Consider the following 19,518-nt stretch of genomic DNA (forward strand, 5'->3'; position numbering starts at 1 on the left):
ACTAAAGCAATGATGCAGGAACATCAAACTTCCATCACATAGTACCGATTATGTTTTTCTGTAAATTATTAATAATCGATATGAAAGGGGGCTTAATGTAATAAAAACAATAATTTAAACATGTATTTCAGTACTTTAAAGAAAAATTGCATTAATACTAGAGGGATTTAAATGGAGGAGAATCTTAATAAATAGATAATTGCTTCAAATGAAGTTTTGTTCCTATGTCCTTGTTTTAGTACATTCAGCCATGTTTATAATGTCCCCCTAAAGGATTATTCTTACTTACTTAAAAAATTATGCAAGGAGTGTAGCTGTCCATTGTACTTAAAACCTCTTGATTTTTATTCTTGAACACACAGAAATTGGAAATTAACATGGCAGTTTTGTTCCAGGAATGTCATTTACATCACAGCCTTTCTTGGATATAGCCTACTGATTTTTATAAAGTTTTCAATTAATAAAAGCTAAAGACGTTTCTTATTGGGTGAATTTGAAGTTATGTAATGACTTCTTATTTTTGTTAATGAAAGGTGCATCTCAAGTCGTAATCTGTTACCACTCGTATGTTGACGTTCTTTAATTTTGTGGGTTAAGAACGCAAACTTGCAAGGGATAAAAGTTGTGAAGAACAATACCAAAATAGAGCCGTTAAAATCTCATGTTAGACAGATCGGTGAAGATGTTCATCTAGCTTATTTTTACTAATGGTATACTTTTACAGTATACCAGCACTACAATGTTATTCCAATTAATATTTTTCTCTTTCCCACCCCACCCCAGATCAACAAGCAGCAGTTGCAGGTGGTGAAGGAACGCTTCCATGCATTCCTGAGAGGAGAAACTCAGATTGTAGCTGATGAAGCGTTCTGCAATGCTGTGCGCAGCTACTATGAGGTAAGGCTTTATTTACTTTCAGCACATGGTTTCTTCTGTAACTTCATTTTTAATTACTGCTGTGTATTCGGTCAGGTCTGGAATTTTTCCATGTCTTTCGTTTAATTTATTGTATTTGTGTCTAAGTGATTGTGATCATGTATTGCAGCATTGTGAAGACATTTCGCCATTATGAAAATTATTTTTAGACTTAAATTGCTTTGAGTTGCATTTGAAATGTAACATGAAGGATTTGCTGAGGACTAATGTGAAAGGAAGGCCTACAATGAACTTCCTTTGTGGCCATTTATTGTAAGAAGTTATCTAAACCACATTAGGTACAGCAAATGCTCAAGTTCACCAAATTATCTCTGGTTTTGTTTATACTAGAGTTCACTTTTATGAGTGGTCAAATCACATTTGATGCCCAAAAAAAAAAACTTTAAGGCTAACCACTCTGCATAATATATCTACAAGTCTCAGTACAGTTTTTGGCTGAAGAGTGCCACTTTCCTGTTTTCAAGGATTACTAAACAAAAGCACATCCCTAACATCAAGTAGAATTAAGAACTGATGAAGCCATGAAATGGGGAAGAAAGGCTACTCTTGAATGGAAAACAAATGTTCACACTGCCACTTAATGTCCGCACCATCTATGACATCAATAATATATGGTCATATTTTAAATCCAGTTGCAAGTCAGAGGTAGGTGGTACATGACTAAAATAGTGCAACATTACTCATCACATTCCCTTCTAGACCTTCTGTCACATGTTGCAATGAGGTGTGCGTGCATGTGTGTGTGTTAGGGATGCATAATTTTTTTTTTTTTCCCCTCCCCTGTATGGATTTGTGTTTTTTCATACTTGGATACCAATACTTGTTTACTATAATAGTTAATTTAATCTTTTTGAAATCGAGATAAAGCCAACATGGAACAAAATGACCTTTTTATTAGAATTTTTTTCTCATCTGGCTAGTGTTTGCAGTGTTGGTTGATGGATTGTTCTGCTAGTAAACTCCTTGTACTTTTTAAGATGTTTCATCTACTTGTTATAGGAAGATGCTGAAGTAGCTCTTCATGCAGCTAGTTAGCAGTTAGTTAGTGCAGCAAGGTGCACAAGGTATAGTAATTGGGTATCTGTATTCATGCATACAGATTCTCTATAAAAAATATCGCCGTTAATCTATTCATAAAGTTGGGTTGGGAACTGGGTCAAAATACAGTTGTGATCAAATTTATTCAACCCCCAATGCTGCGAAGGGTTTTATGGAATTCAGTGCACATTTGTAATTGTGTTCATAATGAAATCTTACAAGGACTTGTTAAAGAACTAAATGCAACTAAGATAGCATCAATTTTTTTTGTCATAAAGTATTAAATGGCCTTTTTGTGATTTCTTCATTGACACAATTATTCAACCCCTTTACGACTACCACTCCTAAGAACAGAGGTTCATTCCAGTGTTTTCCATCAGGTATTGAAAACATCTGTGGATGTCAACGAGCAGCAATCAAGCATGATAAGCACCAATTAGGCAGATTTAAAAGGACTGTGATACTCAGCTCCTTCTAGACATCTACTGGTGTGTTTCCAAGCATGGTGAAGGCAAGAGAATGGTCCCAGAAGACAAGAGAAGAGGTTATTGCTCTTCACAAGAATGGCAATGGATATAAAAAGATTGCGAAGTTGTTAAATATTCCAAGAGACACTATCGGAAGTATCATTCGCAAGTTCAAGTTAAAGGGCACAGTGGAAACGTTACCTGGTCGTGGCAGAAAGAAGATCCTGACCGCGACTGCTGTGCGCTACCTGAAGCGTAATGTGGAGAAAAATCCCCGCGTGACTGCTAAGGAACTGAAAAAAGACCTGTCAGATGTGGGCACTGAAGTTTCAGCTCAGACAATAAGGCGCGCACTGCATAACGAAGACCTCCATGCCAGAACGCCCAGACGCACCCCCTTGCTGACTCCAAAGAACAAGAAAAGTCGACTGCAGTATGCCAAAAGTCATGTGGACAAGCCACAAAGGTTTTGGAACAGTGTACTGTGGTCAGATGAAACTAAATTAGAACTGTTTGGGACAATGGACCAGCGCTATGTTTGGAGAAGGAAGAACCAGGCTTATGAACAAAAGAACACCTTGCCTACTGTGAAGCATGGCGGGGGGTCAATGATGCTTTGGGGCTGTTTTGCTTCTAATGGTACAGGAAAGCTTCAACGTGTGCAGGGTACCATGAATTCCCTTCAGTACCAGGAGATCTTGGAGGAAAATGTGATGGAGTCAGTCACAAACCTGCGGCTTGGGAGACGTTGGACCTTCCAACAGGACAATGATCCGAAGCACACATCCAAGTCCACTAGAGCATGGTTGAACATGAAAGGCTGGAACATTCTAGAGTGGCCATCGCAATCACCAGACTTAAATCCAATTGAGAACCTCTGGTGGGACCTAAAGAAGGCAGTTGCAGTGCGCAAGCCTAAGAATGTGACTGAACTGGAGGCTTTTGCCCATGAAGAATGGGCTAAGATACCCATAGGTCGCTGCAAGACACTTGTGTCAAGCTATGCTTCACGCTTGAAAGCTGTCATAACTGGAAAAGGATGTTGTACTAAGTACTAAAAAATAATGTCACTAGGGGGTTGAATAAAACTGATAATGATGTGAGCACAGTAAAGACATTTGTGGTTATTCCATCATAAATATTATGTTATGTTTGTCTAATTTATAAGTGCCTCTTTGATATAATTGTAAATAAGATGACTGAAATGATCAAAATCAATGTCAAACTGGCCAAAACACTTTATTTCAGTGGGGGTTGAATAAATTTGATCACAACTGTAGGTAAGCAAACCGATGACTTTCACCTTGATAGTTTAGCTCGGCTGTATTCCTAACCAAATTACACAGTAGGGGCCGAGAACAAGTTTTCAAACCTGTGAATTACCACCCGCAACAAATCGCACGTGTGCTTACATGGATGCAGCCGAAGCCTGGTTTGCTTCATGGAAAATTCATTTTTAAGAAGCTTCCTAATGGAGACATTGACTAGACTAAAGTTGTTTGCAGCTTATGCAATGCGGAATTAGTTTATTGTAGGAGTTCTACCAGTCTGAAGTACCATTTAAACACAAAGCACACGTTTGCTAATGCTGCTGACGCTGGGTCAAGAACTGATGCAGCCCAGGGGAAGAGTCACCGCCGCCGAAAACAGGTTAAATGTACTAAATGTTGGCTTACATTTCAAATCTCATGTATTTGTTAATCCCAGTCGACAGCCCTTGTAGATAATTAACCTGTCCTTGGAGGGCATTTCAGAGTTCTGAATGAATAATGTTCTTAATGCTTCAACATGAACATGCCCACAGTCCTCAATGGAACATGGCACAATGCACATTATAAAATATTTTCACACATTTCATGCGATTACATATTTCCACCAGAGAGGTCTGCAATTCCCCAGCCTTATGTAGTGCGTGCTTAAAATCTAGAGTAGAAAGTCTCTTGGATTGTCTTACAGTATTAAGAATCTCTGTAGAGAGAATTTAGAATTAACGGTCTAAATCCTAACCTTCAGCAGTCATTGCTTATCAGTTTCTTGTTTACTTAAACATATCAGATTAACAAAGGGTAATATAAGGAAATGGCTTTATTTTCTGGATCAGCACTAAAAAGCTCTTTCTTCCTCAAGCTAAAAGTAAACCTGTTCTATAGTAAGCATAATGACAGAAAATCAATCGTTTATAATTTTATGTGTGGGATGCTACACAAGAACTATATTTGCCATCTTAAGCCTCTGTTTTTATTCTCATTTTCTTTCTCATGAATACTAAAGTCTCTTTTCTAGTACAAGTGCTAAATCATATCAGCCAACCCATCAGTCTTCAATGGCAGAGAAAGATGGGATAATGTTTAAAATGTTTCCTGACAGTCATTTGTGTAGACATGAGTGGAGTGATGAGTCATTCTCATTGTGGTGGAGCATCTTGAACATTTCATCAGGTCTTGGTTTTGAATGCCAAGTCACATGCCTGAAGAACTTGGAGTGATCCTTTTATGTCCAGATGTGTCATATGAGCATAAATTAGACATAAGGAGCAGCATATGTTGTACTAGTTATACATGTACCCTTTGAAGTGTGTGTGCATGTGCACGCGTGTATTATAACTGCCTGCTTGGGATGGTGTAGAGTAACATAATTTCTGCCAAAGTCAAGGTTTTTTACTAGCGGTACTGTATAGGTTAGGCTAGTAATTTATTTGAATGTGTAAATAACCATATGGTAGTGTGATGTTTGTGTTTAAAGTACAGAATATTTGAATTCTGAAGTGCAGTGCAGTTCAACATATTCAGTTTCAAGAGAACTTGCGTATTATAAAATATTAATGCTACAATTTTAAAGATTAAATTTATTCATCATTCACTACTAGCCTCTTGAGTGTATAGTCACATGTTGATTGTGCTGCTTTGTATTGTAAGTATTCTCTCTAAATATGCTTTTTAATGGCAGATGCACCGCAGACTAGATTTACTTGGAATGTGGCATTTTATCTGGTTTCAACTTTGTACTTTATCATATACATGTTGCACACTCGTATAATCGCACTACAAATGCAGAGGTCCACAACTGTAAGACACACAAATACAAGTGCAGTAACATTTAAGCAATTGAATGATAAACCTCTAATTTAAACAAAAGGTGCTATACGTTACATGCTATGAATAAATCTTACAAGTCTTCTGCATTATCTTCACAATTTTGGAAATTTAGTTTGAAACAATTCAATCGTTGCTTATTGGAAGCCTAACTGCATTTATCTGCAGTCATATGCTCAAAGTGGTTCAACCCTTCAAGACTTCATTACCAGACCATCTTTCATGGGTATGACATTCTCACAAACGTCTATGATGAGAAGGCAGAAGTGGTTCTGTATGAAGCCCATTCAGATTTATTTGAAATGTAACACTACTTTGGCAGAGATGGAGGCAGAATGCTCATGAAGAATGTTAGTATGTCCAGAAACTACCTAGAACTCCGTGAATCCAAAGTACATTGCAAGAAGTGTTGTGAGGGATACACATGAACAAACTTGTAGGATGTATTGTGTGGAAACAACCCAATAGAGCACAACTCTCAACGCTGAGGTGAATGCACAAGACGCAGAGAAACCTAACAATATACACAAATGCAACACTGGAATAAATATACAAGTGCAGTTGTAAACACGCATACTTTACACAATCATATCTGTACATTTCTGCCCTCAAAATGAATTCAGAACCGTGACGTAAGATGTGGTTCTGTAAACGTAATTGCAGGCTTTGAGGTACTGAAGCAGGGATAACAATTCTATATTCGGTACTGCGGTTATGCTGGGTAGGTGTTTTAAGTGCTTATTAATTGTTTTAAATACCTCCAACAAACACTGTAAAAGCATTTCAAATGAGCCTGTATTGTATAAAATGTTTGAGGTTTAGTGATAGAATAACTTATTCAGATTATACTTGCAATTAATTTACAATACTGATATAAGCAGACCGTGAATGAAAACACCCAATAATCAAGCGTGATGGCTCTTGTCTTAATGGCAGCATTCAGTACTGATATTGTGCGAAAAATGAATCCTGAATTCTTGGAACTTTCATTAATACATACAAGGCTTTAATTCACCAACTTTACCAACAGGAAATAATTTAAGTAAATACTTAAAGATAGACTTTAGGTCTTTTAGGGGTGGTTTGTTAAAGTACTAAGGTACTTTAACAACACCCCCCCCCCCCCCCCCCCATCTTATGGTGTTGGGTGGACCATAATAACAAAGAATATAGAATAGGGGGAGAGAGAGAATAAAATGGCAAAGGGCAGGAAGAAAAAAAACAACCAGCTCAAGTGACCACTGCAAAAAGGAGCAGAAAGTGTACCCAAGACATATAGCACAAATGACTGTGATGTATGTGTACGTGTGAGTGTACGTCAACGATGTGGAACACACCTGCATCCCCGGTAATAGTATTATTTTTTTTCTTGTGAGAGGTATTAAAAAGGTCTTAAAAGTCATTGAATTTGAGATTTAAAAATGTGCAGATACCCTGGTCTGGACCCTACTAGATAATGTTAATCCACTGTGGAGACAGTGCATGGCAGTGTACACTCACTGCTTTGGAGAGGGTTGCTTGAGGTGTTTGGCACCTTTTGAGATTGGTAGGTACTAATGTTCAGAGCTGAAATAAGCTAATAGATACTATGACTCGAGGGATCCAGTTGATACCCAGTTGGCATTTCAGTGTTGAATTATTTCGATTTTGAAAAGTGAATCAACGTTGATACCTCCAGTGTGTCAGTCTTGCTTATCAACACTTAATGAGTATTTAAATGTTTTCAATATTTTTAACAGTTTATTCAAGAACTGACATTTCAAATGTTGAAGCTTGGTTGCATGCCAGCTGGGTAAATTTTCAGAAAATTGATATTACAAGATTCCCTAGTTCTTGCAATATTTGTGGTTTTCACAATATTTCTAAACATTACCATTTTATTTTTCTTAAACATTTAGTTGGCTATTATGTCCTAGATTCTGGGATTTGAAGTGTTTAAAGTAATCTTTCTGAAGCATTTTACAAGGTAAATTTCAAAGCATTTTATTATTGCTTCAGATCCTGTGCTGCTCTTTAATACAAAATTAATGCCTAGCCACATACATCAGTGCAAATTTTACCAGCTCACATGCGCACACACCATCACACTTTTGTAAGGACATGCTAGGTTACCAAGCAACCTGTTGGATTTAAGGACAGAGATGTGGTCTCATGAGTAAGCAGAGTTTGTATCCAACCTTTAGGAATCTGGGGGGGGGGGGGGGGGGGGTCTTTTTTCTTTTTTTTGCTTCTATTTGAATTTGTCTACCAGCTGAAGAAATCATAATGGTTTAAATTAAATGGTGTGCAACGTGATCATAAGCATAATCTGCATTACCCAAGTAGTAGCTTCTCATGCCAGTGCTGCACGTGGTTTTGATTGCATGTGCTGTGAATTCAAGATGGTGCACCGAGAACTGCTGAAGACTTCCCTTCTGCTGTATTTCAACACAGTAATTGTAGCATCCATCTACGAAATTTTGTTTGATGTTGCTAACATCAAGCTCTAGAAGTTTGACTTTTCAACGATTTAAGGTTACAAGTCAGGAATAAGCTTAATGTCACCCTGAAAAGGAAACATTCCTTTGGAGAGGAATAGTGTTTGAATCAAAATCTGGCCAAGTTTAAGAGCGCCATTATAATTATTTGGGAATTAGAGGGTGCTGCTGAAAGCAGGCTGTAGCTTAATTTCTCAACATTTTAATTAATTGTTTTAAAAATGGTCATATGCATACCTACTTACAATTTACAGTTTGTTCAGACATTTGTATTCATATATTTCTAATCATTCCAGTTCCAATAAACTATTGTGGATGTAGCAGTTTGCTTGTATAAACTTGGTATGTGTGGGCAATTCTGATAGATCATTGTTTGACGCAGGCCAACATTCGAAAAACCTGTGCAAGTACAGTGGGGAAAATAAGTATTTAGTCAGTCACCAATTGTGCAAGTTCTCCCACTTAAAGATGAGAGAGGCCTGTAATTGACATCATAGGTAGACCTCAACTATGAGACAAAATGTGAAAAAAAATTGAGAAAATCATTTTGTCTGACTTTTAAAGAATTTATTTGCAAATAATGGTGGAAAATAAGTATTTGGTCACCTACAAACAAGCAAGATTTCTGGCTGTCACAGACCTGTAACTTCTTTTTTAAGAGGCTCCTCTTTCCCCCACTCATTACCTGTATTAATGGCACCTGTTTGAAGTCGTTAACAGTATAAAAGACACCTGCCCACAACCTCAAACAGTCACACTCCAAACTCCACTATGGTGAAGACGAAAAAGCTGTCGGAGGACACCAGAAACCAAATTGTAGACCTGCACCAGGCTGGGAAGACTGAATCTGCAATAGGCAAGCAGCTTGGTGTGAAGAAATCTACTGTGGGAGCAATAATCAGAAAATGGAAGACCTACAAGACCACTACTAATCTCCCACGATCTGGGGCTCCACGCAAGATCTCAGCCTGTGGGGTCAAAATGATCACAAGAACGGTGAGGAAAAATCCCAGAACCACAAGGGGGGATCTAGTGAATGACCTGCAGAAAGCTGGGACCAATGTTACAAAGGCTACCATCAGCAACACACTACGACGCCAGGGACTCAGATCTTGCAGTGCCCGACGTGTCCCCCTGCTTAAGCCAGGCACGTCTGAAGTTTGCTAGAGAGCATTTGGATGTTCCAGAAGAGTATTGGGAGAATGTCATATGGTCAGATGAAACCAAAGTAGAACTATTTGGTAAAAACACAACTCGTCGTGTTGGAGGACAGTGAATGCTGAGTTGCATCCAAAGAACACCATACCAACTGTCAAGCATGGGGGTGGCAACATCATGCTTTGGGGCTGTTTCTCTGCAAAGGGACCAGGACGACTGGTCCGTGTACATGAAAGAATGAATGGGGCCATGTATTGTGAGATTTTGGGTGCAAACCTCCTTCCATCAGCAAGGGCAATGAAGATGAAACGTGAGGAGATCTGCATGGAGGAATGGGCCAACATATCAGCAACAGTGTGTGCCAACCTTGTGAAGACTTACAGAAAACGTTTGACCTCGGTCATTGCCAACAGAGGATATACAACAAAGTATTGAGGTGAACTTTTGTTATTGACCAAATACTTATTTTCCACCATTTATTTGCAAATAAATTCTTTAAAAGTCAGACAAAATGATTTTCTCAAATTTTTTTTCACATTTTGTCTCTCATGGTTGAGGTCTACCTATGATGTCAATTACCGGCCTCTCTCATCTTTTTAAGTGGGAGAACTTGCACAATTGGTGACTGACTAAATACTTATTTTCCCCACTGTACATGATTAGTGTCTCAGAAAAATCACATCTGTCACACAATTTTTGCAGATAATGGTGCTATTGTGTGTCACTGAGGGAACTGCCTCCCCTAGATATTTAACATGCCAGTGTTTTCAGAATATGCCATCACCATTTGCCTCCATGTGTTACGGCCTGTCGAGGCGTGAGGACCGTAACGGGTGTAGGTGAACAGCACGAATGTTGATGATGGTACTACAGAAGTGGGTGGTTAAAGGTGTATTGTAATCTTGTAAATACAATTTCTTTATAAGACATATACATAGACATAACAAGCTTCAGGAGTGGCCCAGGCCAACATAACAAACAGAACAGAACTATAAAATAAAAGAAACACGAATTACTGTAACAGAAAACAAACACTCAGTACTACCCTAACTCCCTAACAAAAACCACACAAACAAATCCAAACCCCAAAACAAAATGGCAGCCACTCCCTCCTTACCAGAACACCAACAACACATAGAGTATTTACAAAGTGTACAACCAGCAAACAATCCGACAGGGACAAAGGCAAAAGCATAAATGAGTACACAAGCAGTCAAAACCAGATTTCCAAGATGCAGAATACTAACAACATAATCAACGTAACCAAGGAGCAAGATGTCTCGCTAGGAGGTACTGGGAAGGCCCTTTTATAGTGAAGGGTAGAACGACATGGAGCGGAGTCTTGCACACAGAGCAGACAGCAAACACTACATACAAACATGTGCATAGGACGTAACACATGTATCATGACATCCAGAAAATTTCTTGTATGTAGGGGCAGTCTTGGTCCTGTGGTAGGGAACTGGTCTTGTGACCGGAGGGTCGTGGGTTCGATTCCCAGACCTGAGGCCATGACTGAGGTGCCCTTGAGCAAGGCACTTAACCCCTACTGCTCCCCGGGCACCGGGCTAGGGCTGCCCACCGCTCTGGCCATGTGTGCACCACAGCCCCCTAGTAATCACTAGTGTGTGTTTTTGTGTGTGTGTGTGTTCTAATTGTACAGATGGGTAAATGCGGAGGACAAATTTCGATTGGGGTGTAAATTCACAATTGACAAATATGGCACATTCAATTTTTCTTTTCTTTTTTTTTTCTTTTTTTTTTTTTGTACTATCAATTTTGGGCATATCCAACTTTTAAAATTTTTCCTTTGTTCTGCTATGCTAAACAGCAAAAAGGGAATTTTGGCAGACATTTCAAAATTATAAGCTACTGTTCTTAGAATATCAAACGGAATAAGAAAATATACCATGGAAAAGCAGACGTTCTATCTGAAACCTCTAAGCAAAAATAAAATTGAAGCAAAATTTCATTTTTCTGTAGATAAAAGGCAAGTTTTGTTTTTTTTTACCCTGTATTTACCATTTCCTTTGCTCCCCTTAACAGCTTTTTTCATTTCTCCCTTTGCAAATCGAAGGAACATGGATCTCAAGCACCCAGTTAATGATAATGCACCACTTCAGTGGAACTGGCCCTTTAGCAGGCAACCATTGTAGGGGGGGAAATAGCCAATCAAGCCCACTTAGGAATGTTTGAGGTTTTCTGCAGGTTAATATTTCTAAATTTGTCCGTGGTGTTTTACAGAAATGATTTCAGGTAATCTTGGCGGTGAAAGCATGCCAGTAAATTCAATGTAAGGAACAATTGATGCATGGTCTTTAGTAATAGTGCTGACTCTTGCTTGCAGTACTGGCACTTCTAATAAATTGAAAGGCAAGTTTAATGACAATGGTCCAGACCACCAAATTGTCCTCATTCTGGCATTGATGCTTTGAGAGGTGATGTATGCTGAAATAGTATGTTAAATTAAATGACCTTATGTGCACACCCCCCTCTCCCTCATTGACTGCTTTTCTGGGCTTTGCTCAGTCTTACGAGTTGTGAAATGCGTTTAAACTGACCTCTATATACAGTTTTAGATCGGATTCTTTTTGTACGTGTCTTGTAGTGTAGCTTTCAGGTCTTCTGCATAAAACTCCCTCTGACGTGTTCAACAGGTCTCATCATCTCTCCGTCTGTCTCGCTGTTTGTGGCTTTGTCGCACTGTCCCTTGACTGCTTGCCCTTGAATATTTCATTCTGAGTTTCCCTTCATTAACAGAGTTTCCCCGAGTACAGGGGGTGGGTGGTGAGGGAACTGGAATTTGGAGTCGTCTTGCAAATGTGCTCCTTCCAGCACCGTGTCAAAGGTTGCTGCCATGTTAACCCGCGCTGTTTTAGTCCAACTCCTAGGCTCCTTCCTCTGTAATTTTGTGGTGAGGTTTTCATGGTTCATTATTTAGTTCCACTGATGTTAATGTCTAATGATGTTTGGTGCTGGTGCACACAGTATGTGGAAGCCCCAGGAAGGGGGTCGGCATTTCTGTAAAATTCAGTGTGTGAAGTAGAATGGGAGGAGGCATTTTCATCCAAAAATAAGTGGTATCCGATTAGTTGAGAAGTGTATTACTTGTAGATAGAGGAGAGAAAGGCAGAAATTACTGAATGGATGGGTGACGAGGACCAAACAGCATGGCCATCGTGCCCCAAGCTCACTTATAACCTGTAGTGCAGAAATGTTTCTTACAAACCGTATTATGCCTAAGTAATGTGTTGTGTATTCACATCTTAAAATAAAGTCTAAAATAATTGTATTGATGCTGGGCTACCTTCAGTTGGGTTGTGCTGGATGCAATAAAATAATTTTATTGGTGTCACGTGGCATGTGGGAAGAGTGAAGTAAACACCCCAGAAGTTTTGGTTCTCCATTCTATTCATTATGGAAGTAGGTAATTAATTTTTTTTTATCTAGTTGTAGTAGTTTGATAGAGATGGAAAGAGACTGACTGCTGGGTAATGCCAGTGTAGAATACAGCCTCATGCATAAAATATGAAAAGGCTGAGTCAAGGGTCCAGATTCTTAAAATTTGATAATTACTGACCAATTATCAACCTGATTGTTAATCTAAGCTGATATTCAAATTTCCCCTATTGTAATCGGCACTTGTTGTTTTTTATGGTGGTAATGTTTTGTGCATTTCCAACAAGCACAGACAGTTTGCTTCTACATATATAGTCACACTCTTGCATGTAAGCACACACACACACACGTACCTTGAGACAATGACTGTCATTATACTTTTGCAGTGTTGCTTGACCAACTTTTTGTGCTAATAGGAATCATGATCATTAGAATCATGTTGCAGTACATTTCACAGCAGGGCATTATGTGGTGTCTTTGGGATTTATTTTTTTGGCAATGAAAAGGTAGTTCCTAGTAGGACATGGAGTTTGAAGGGATTGGGACACAACATGGTCTGGGAGCTTGTCCAGGAGGTTTTTACCTGCTCAGAGTTCTATCTGGCAGTGGGAGTTGTATCTCTTGGGGTTCCAGTGGAGTGAGCCCTAGTGTGTATGGTTTAGATACATGTAGAAAAGATTTGTGATCATTCAGACATTTCTCTGAGAAAGGATATGTTAAAAGGGGGAGGAAGTTGGTGGTGGAGAAACTGGAATTGCCGGCTTGTACCACAGAGCATTATTGAAGTAGCTATCCTGCCCATCAAGTCGGACCCTTGCAGTAGCATGCACTCCTTCATCTGGAGGCTCAGAAGAGATTGGAGCAGATAAAGGCAGAGGCAGAGAAGCTCCCATAACCAGATCTTATGCTCAAATTTCAAGTCCATTCAGCTAATGCCAAGTTTGAGTTGAAAGCAAAGGAGTCTGCCTGGTCTTTGCCCCTCTGCACATGATCCACCCATGATTTATCCTTCCTCTGACCTGCATTTTTGGACATCTCCAGCTGTTTCCTCTGGGACTCTGACAGTGGGGAAAGGTTTAGCATTGTGGCTGTCAGTATATTAGATGGGTTCATTTCTACAATTTTCATGTGCAAACTTATACAAACCTTTTCTCTGAAATCAATTGCAAGGATATTATGGCCCTCAGACAGTTATCATGACTGCTAACAAGCTGTGTGAATGTGTCTTCTGGGATTTTGGACCGCTGCTCTTGTGTAATAATCTCCAGGTTTTTGAGTTTGAAAGGCTTCCTTGCCATTATTCATGTAGAGTTCTCACCATAAAATCTTCATGGGACTCAGGTCTGGACTATTCTGTTAATCATTTCTCATCCACATCACAATAATTAAATTTGTATGCATGAATGCACACTAATGAGTGGAGAGAACAAGGCACAGGTGAGACATACAACAACCTAAGAAACGTACAGAACAAGCAGACATGGCAAAACACGAAACGAACAATCATGATTGGATCACACGCTAGTGATCATGAGAAAGGGAGTGTGCCGTTAATGGTACCATAACTAAACATGATCACCACTGAGTAGTTTATGCATTAACTAACAGTTTTTTTAAATGTAACAGCAGAGTGTGGCTTGTTTGAGCCTTTTCTGACCAATTGTGTGGACTTAATTTCAGTCTTGAGTCCAACTGCAGTTAGCGGCCAGCAGCTGTATATCCTCACACGCACACCTTCATTCCTCTCCCCGTCTCCTTCATGCATCTTACTGCAAATGAAATCATAAACAGTATCTAATGATCTGTTTTATTAATGTGCTCTGCTGCGTGTGAGGCAGGTCTGACATTTCTGCCTGCCAGTCTCCCTCCACTCTCGACTGTCAGATCATTTTAGCTCTGCTCTTCCCAGTCAGTTCTGCAGATATTGGCTTTAATTATGCAATTAAAGACTGTGAACAGCTCTCTCTCATTAATGTCCTAACTGAGGAATAAACAGTTATGCACACTGTTGGTCATAAATAATTGAATGAGATTTTATACCACTAATTAAGGCAAGCAACAGGGAGGGAGGAAATCCCCCTGGTAGCCGATTCATTAGTAATAATGTCTGACATTTGTAGTGGCACAAAATGGAGACATTAGGTGCCAGCCTACAGAGACCAGTACCATGGCTGCAGTAGGCCATTCTATGGCGCAGACTTGTCTTGAAATAAGAGACTTGTTGCCAGTATAATATATGAATATGATGCACTGTGAATGTACCATTTTAAATGCTGAAGCAAACTTGCCACAAATTAGTATTAGCAAAACTGTACAGCGTCTAAAATATGATCAATGACTCAATTCTACACTTGACTGTAATTCTACTATTTAAACATCAGAGGAAGAAACGTTTTGGTCCCAGTGTTTGGTTCTGATGAACACTAGGTGCTGATTGTTTATTTTAAAGCCCAAGCTCACATGGGAAATGTGCAGACTTGCATCTTAACTGCAGCCTTTTCAGGCCTTTGCCTATTTTGACCTGGACACTATGACCTGCTTTTTGCTCCTTACTAGAAGGTCTACAACTGACGTGTGGGGCTTTTTGTTTTTGTTTCTAATGATTCATTCTTTGTATGATTTCTCTTAGCAATTTAATTTGTTCATCCCATGGTCCTGCCATTTAAACTCCAAATTATGTCCAGAGTGATGCTTGGCATTACACTTGGACAAAGAGAATGTGCCTTAACCTTTTGAGTGTTCCACAGAGCCACTTGTAGAGAAGCTAATCTATCTGACCCGTTGGCTTTCAACTCTGAATGGACATGTATTCAGCATGGCTCTTTTAAAGAGGCTGGGATAACTATTTACTGAAGTACAAAATGGTTAGAATATTTCAACTTTGAAAACAAGCCTTAACATTGACCTGTGTCATTATCTAGTCAGATTGAAGAAAGAGGGGGCAAAAACACTACAGTAGGTAGGACGTATCTCGTTCCACTTCACACATTTCTATCCATGTAGAGCAGTAAAAGATCATTAGCTCAATGGCTCCTGTAGTGATTCTAATCGATAATTCTAGCATGGCACGTTATTACTTCAAAACCAAAGTTTTAATTTACCAACTCTATTGCTCTTGTTGAATTTGTAAAAATGCTGTCATCAGGACAACGAAAGAGATTGTGTAAAAACCACTTGTGCACCTTTTCTGCTCTTACATGCTCTTATTGTCAGTCATCTTGGAAAGGCACAGCTGAAGAAAACCGATTGTTACACAGTAAATGAGACTTCAATTGATGTTTGCTCAGTTTAACAGCACCTTTTTTTTTACTTCAACCATTAATATACAAGATTGCCCAGTGTATTCATAACCAATAAAAATTCTGATTATCATTTGGTGTTTTTGAATGCATTTGGTGTTTTTGAATGCTTAGTTAAATTAGATGTTCACATAGCATCACACATTTTGCATTTTTCAAGAGTGCGATGTATTGAAGTACATTTATTGAAATGCACCAAATACAAACTAAATTGAGACAGGCAGTTTTAAAGAACATTTCCAAATCATGACATGTACAAGAGAGTCCTTATCTGGATTGTTCTTGCACCTTTCTCCCTATAGGCATATATGCAGGCAAATTATGACACTGGAGAGACCTTGAAATACACTACCACCAGGCAGGTTCTTGCACTAATACTCTGTAAATGCAAAGTCTGTTCAAACTGACTGAAATGGCTCAAACTGTTTACAAGTTTAGTATCTAGGACTACAAGTGAGAGACTAGATGTGACCCCTGCAGCTCCTCCCCCTTTCCACAATATCGGTAGTGTTCAAAGGCAAAATTTTATATGGTTGGTATTTATAGAACATGTTTGCATCTTATTTTGATTTGAATGTAAACTTTCAAAAATAATTCCTTTTTTTTTCTTTTTCTTAAATTCCGTACAAGCAATCTAAGAAAATTCCTAAATATTGTCCATTTCACTACTTGGATTTTGTTTAAATGTCCATATTAAACTTGATGCATTACAGGGTTTAAATTATCCTCTTTGACGGTAAACTCTGAAAAATCAGGAAGTGCATCATTTAGTATTTGGTGATGTTGGCTCTCTGGGGTTTATCCTCCATTGCACTGCCTGACAGTACAACAGTACTGGTCTCTGTCAGTGATTTTTCTCAACAGTTTGTTTCCCGTTTTAATTATGGACTTCGCTTAACTTTTTAAAATCTAATTTTATAGGCGATAGTAAATTGAGCAATTTAATTGAGTCCACCTTATAAAAAGATGATGAGAATAAAAATGTTATTGCATACATTCTAGCAGAACACTGGTAAAAATCACATTCAATATAATGATACTGCGGCAGCCTTACTTTATTTATTTTTGTCACAAACTGGAAATTGTACCTCAGATGAAAATCATTGATGGATTTATTCACACTTGGTTTTGTATACATGGCAGCCCCTTTTGGGAATCCTCCCATAATTCTTGTTCTTGCTGATTTAGTAGTTTTTGTAGTTTCTGAATTTGGGTCATATCTATGAATTTGCAGTGTTTAATCAAAATGACATCTACATTTTTACAGTGATTTATGAAGTATCCAGTCCATGAATTTGCTGTTGGTTGTACAATGTAACGTGTTTTGTTGATGAATGTGTTGCAATTTTGCAGTGCTGTTTTCTTTTGCAGTACATTTTCTCTCTGCCATTGTAGCTTAAACCTACATCTTTCCATGCTTGTGAAGTGGCTCCAGCATTATAACTACTGTTCTTGGTCAATCCTCTTATTTTACCCGTTATGCTCATGTCCAGTTCAACCTGCAGTCTAGGTCTCGTCAACCAAACGATATCTACACTTCAACAGCAAATATGTGGAAAAGGTGAAAACACTAGGTGGAAGGCACTCTCTGTTCTGTCTACTCAAACTAAATAAATGTCAAAAGTATCATTCTGAACTGACAAGGAGAGGTGGGATAAGCTATCTTTCCCACCCACTGACTGCACAGCCAGAGTTCCCACATTAGCTTCTGGGCATGGACACTTGTAGCATTAGTTGGAAAGGAACTGAATTACCAGGGGGTTGCGGGTCCCTGCAGCGTGGCAATCTGCCCTCTGTCTGGGCCCGTCTCAGAGGTTTTTTGACCTTTCACTTTATTAGCCACTTACAGCTGCCACGGAGAGCCGCTTATGCTTAGTATCGTGTGTAATAACAAATGCATGTGAGTTTTGCATGTCAGTTACTGTGCAGTTTGAATTAGAGGCTGAAAATGCATTCAGCCTTTAGGGAATTAATAAGGATGTAAAAACTAGCTCACTAGAGCAGTGCAATTTAACTGTATGTATAACTGTAGCAAAAATGGAAAGTGAAGTCTTGTTCGCCTTTCCCACTACAGGCCTGATGGTGTGTCTATTACCATAGTCATCCCAATGGGGGGGAGAGGAACTGATTAATTCACACTGCAGGGGAGAAAAATTTGGGCTGCTTAATCACTCTCAGATGCACTGTCAAAAGTTCAGGGCTTCCACTGAATGAAATACCAAAGAATAAACAAAAGTGAAGTGAGATTTTTGTTAAAATGGTGTGCAATGAAAAATGTCAATTTTTGCCTGTCTTTGTTTTGTAGCAAGATGTACAGCAAGTCATTTACCTGTTCCAAAGAGACATGGAACATTTTTTTTTTTTTTCATTGTCTAATGTTTGAGTAAAACATTAATCAGTGTTAAAGCCCCGTTTGATACATTTTGGATTTAAAATGAAGAAAAACCTTCAGGATCACAGTATAACAAAGGCGTTATTGCTGTGGTTAAAATCTTTAGAACCCATATTAATTCAAGACTTTTCAGCTGTCATTTTCTTTGCATACGACACAACCCAAACCAATTTTGGAAGTAACTTATACTATAAACTTTTATTTTCTTGGAAAATCTAAGGGTTCTGTTGAATAGAATATATGGTTTTAATAATGTGACCTTAATTCTACATGTCCCTGAGCTTTTGTTTAGGATTACAATTTGAGAATTGCTCTTTTACAAAGGCAGGTTGAGTGCAATTTCTGCTACTGTGACCAGTGCTGGATAGCCTCCAGTTCAACACCAATTTCTGTTGGGATTGTGATTGTTTCCACATAAACACAATTCTCTCTGTCTAGAGGCAAATCTGAGGTTCTCTTGTTTTGCTCTATTACTTGCAGTAAGGAGCTGCTAATTTCCATCTGCTGTTACTTTCACGCTTCACTAGCTCATGTATGCTCAAGACACCACTACTAGCAAAGGAAATGCATGAACTGAAACGATGACATATTTTACTGTCTGTGTCAATGATGCTTACTGTCAATGAATCTCTTTCTCCAAATTATTTTTTTTTAGCCATTACAGCATTGGAATGGATTACATTTACTAGGAATTTAGGGATTAGGTTTATAGTTGAGGTGAAATAAATCGGACAAGAGAAAGAGGCTAAAACTCAAGCACCTTACATTTTAAAGGCGAAATTTCAAATTCGGAAGGACAATGGAATTAACTCTTGGACCATGCCTATCAGAAAAACTGTTTAATGAATATCTCATCACCTCTTCTACTTTACTCTCTTGCAGAGCTTTCTGAAGAGTGAACGTGTGGCCCGCATGGTGCACAGTGGTGGCTGCTCAGCCAGTGACTTCCGCGAGGTCTTCAAGAAGAACATTGAGCGTCGAGTACGCAGCCTGCCTGAGATCGACGGCCTGAGCAAAGAGACCGTCCTGACTTCATGGATCACCAAGTACGACGTCATCTTCAGGGGAGAGGAAGACCAACGGCGACCTCCGGGCCGTGCACCCTACTGTTCCGTATCAGAGCTCATACTCAGTAAGGAGCAGCTCTACGAGATGTTCCAGCAGATTCTCAGCATCAAAAAGTTAGAGCACCAGTTGCTCTACAATGCCTGTCAGGTGCGTCAGTTTAAAAATTTTTTAAAGACTTTAACCAGCGTGGCA

The 19,518-nt window shown here is 39.0% G+C and overlaps 1 protein-coding gene across 6 annotated transcripts in view; it reads left to right on the plus strand.

The window, feature by feature from the left end:
- Positions 1-19,518, plus strand: part of cadps2 (Ca++-dependent secretion activator 2) — a 118,040-nt gene that overhangs the window by 24,235 nt on the left and 74,287 nt on the right. For all 6 annotated transcript variants that reach the window (XM_077007307.1, XM_077007306.1, XM_077007310.1 and 3 more), the window contains exons 2-3: positions 784-897; positions 19,141-19,473. In XM_077007307.1, the coding sequence (XP_076863422.1) occupies positions 784-897; positions 19,141-19,473 (447 nt within the window). The remainder of the gene's footprint in view (positions 1-783; positions 898-19,140; positions 19,474-19,518) is intronic.

The sequence above is a fragment of the Brachyhypopomus gauderio genome, chromosome 5, assembly GCF_052324685.1.
Source record: "Brachyhypopomus gauderio isolate BG-103 chromosome 5, BGAUD_0.2, whole genome shotgun sequence".
In the NCBI taxonomy this organism is placed as follows: domain Eukaryota; kingdom Metazoa; phylum Chordata; class Actinopteri; order Gymnotiformes; family Hypopomidae; genus Brachyhypopomus; species Brachyhypopomus gauderio.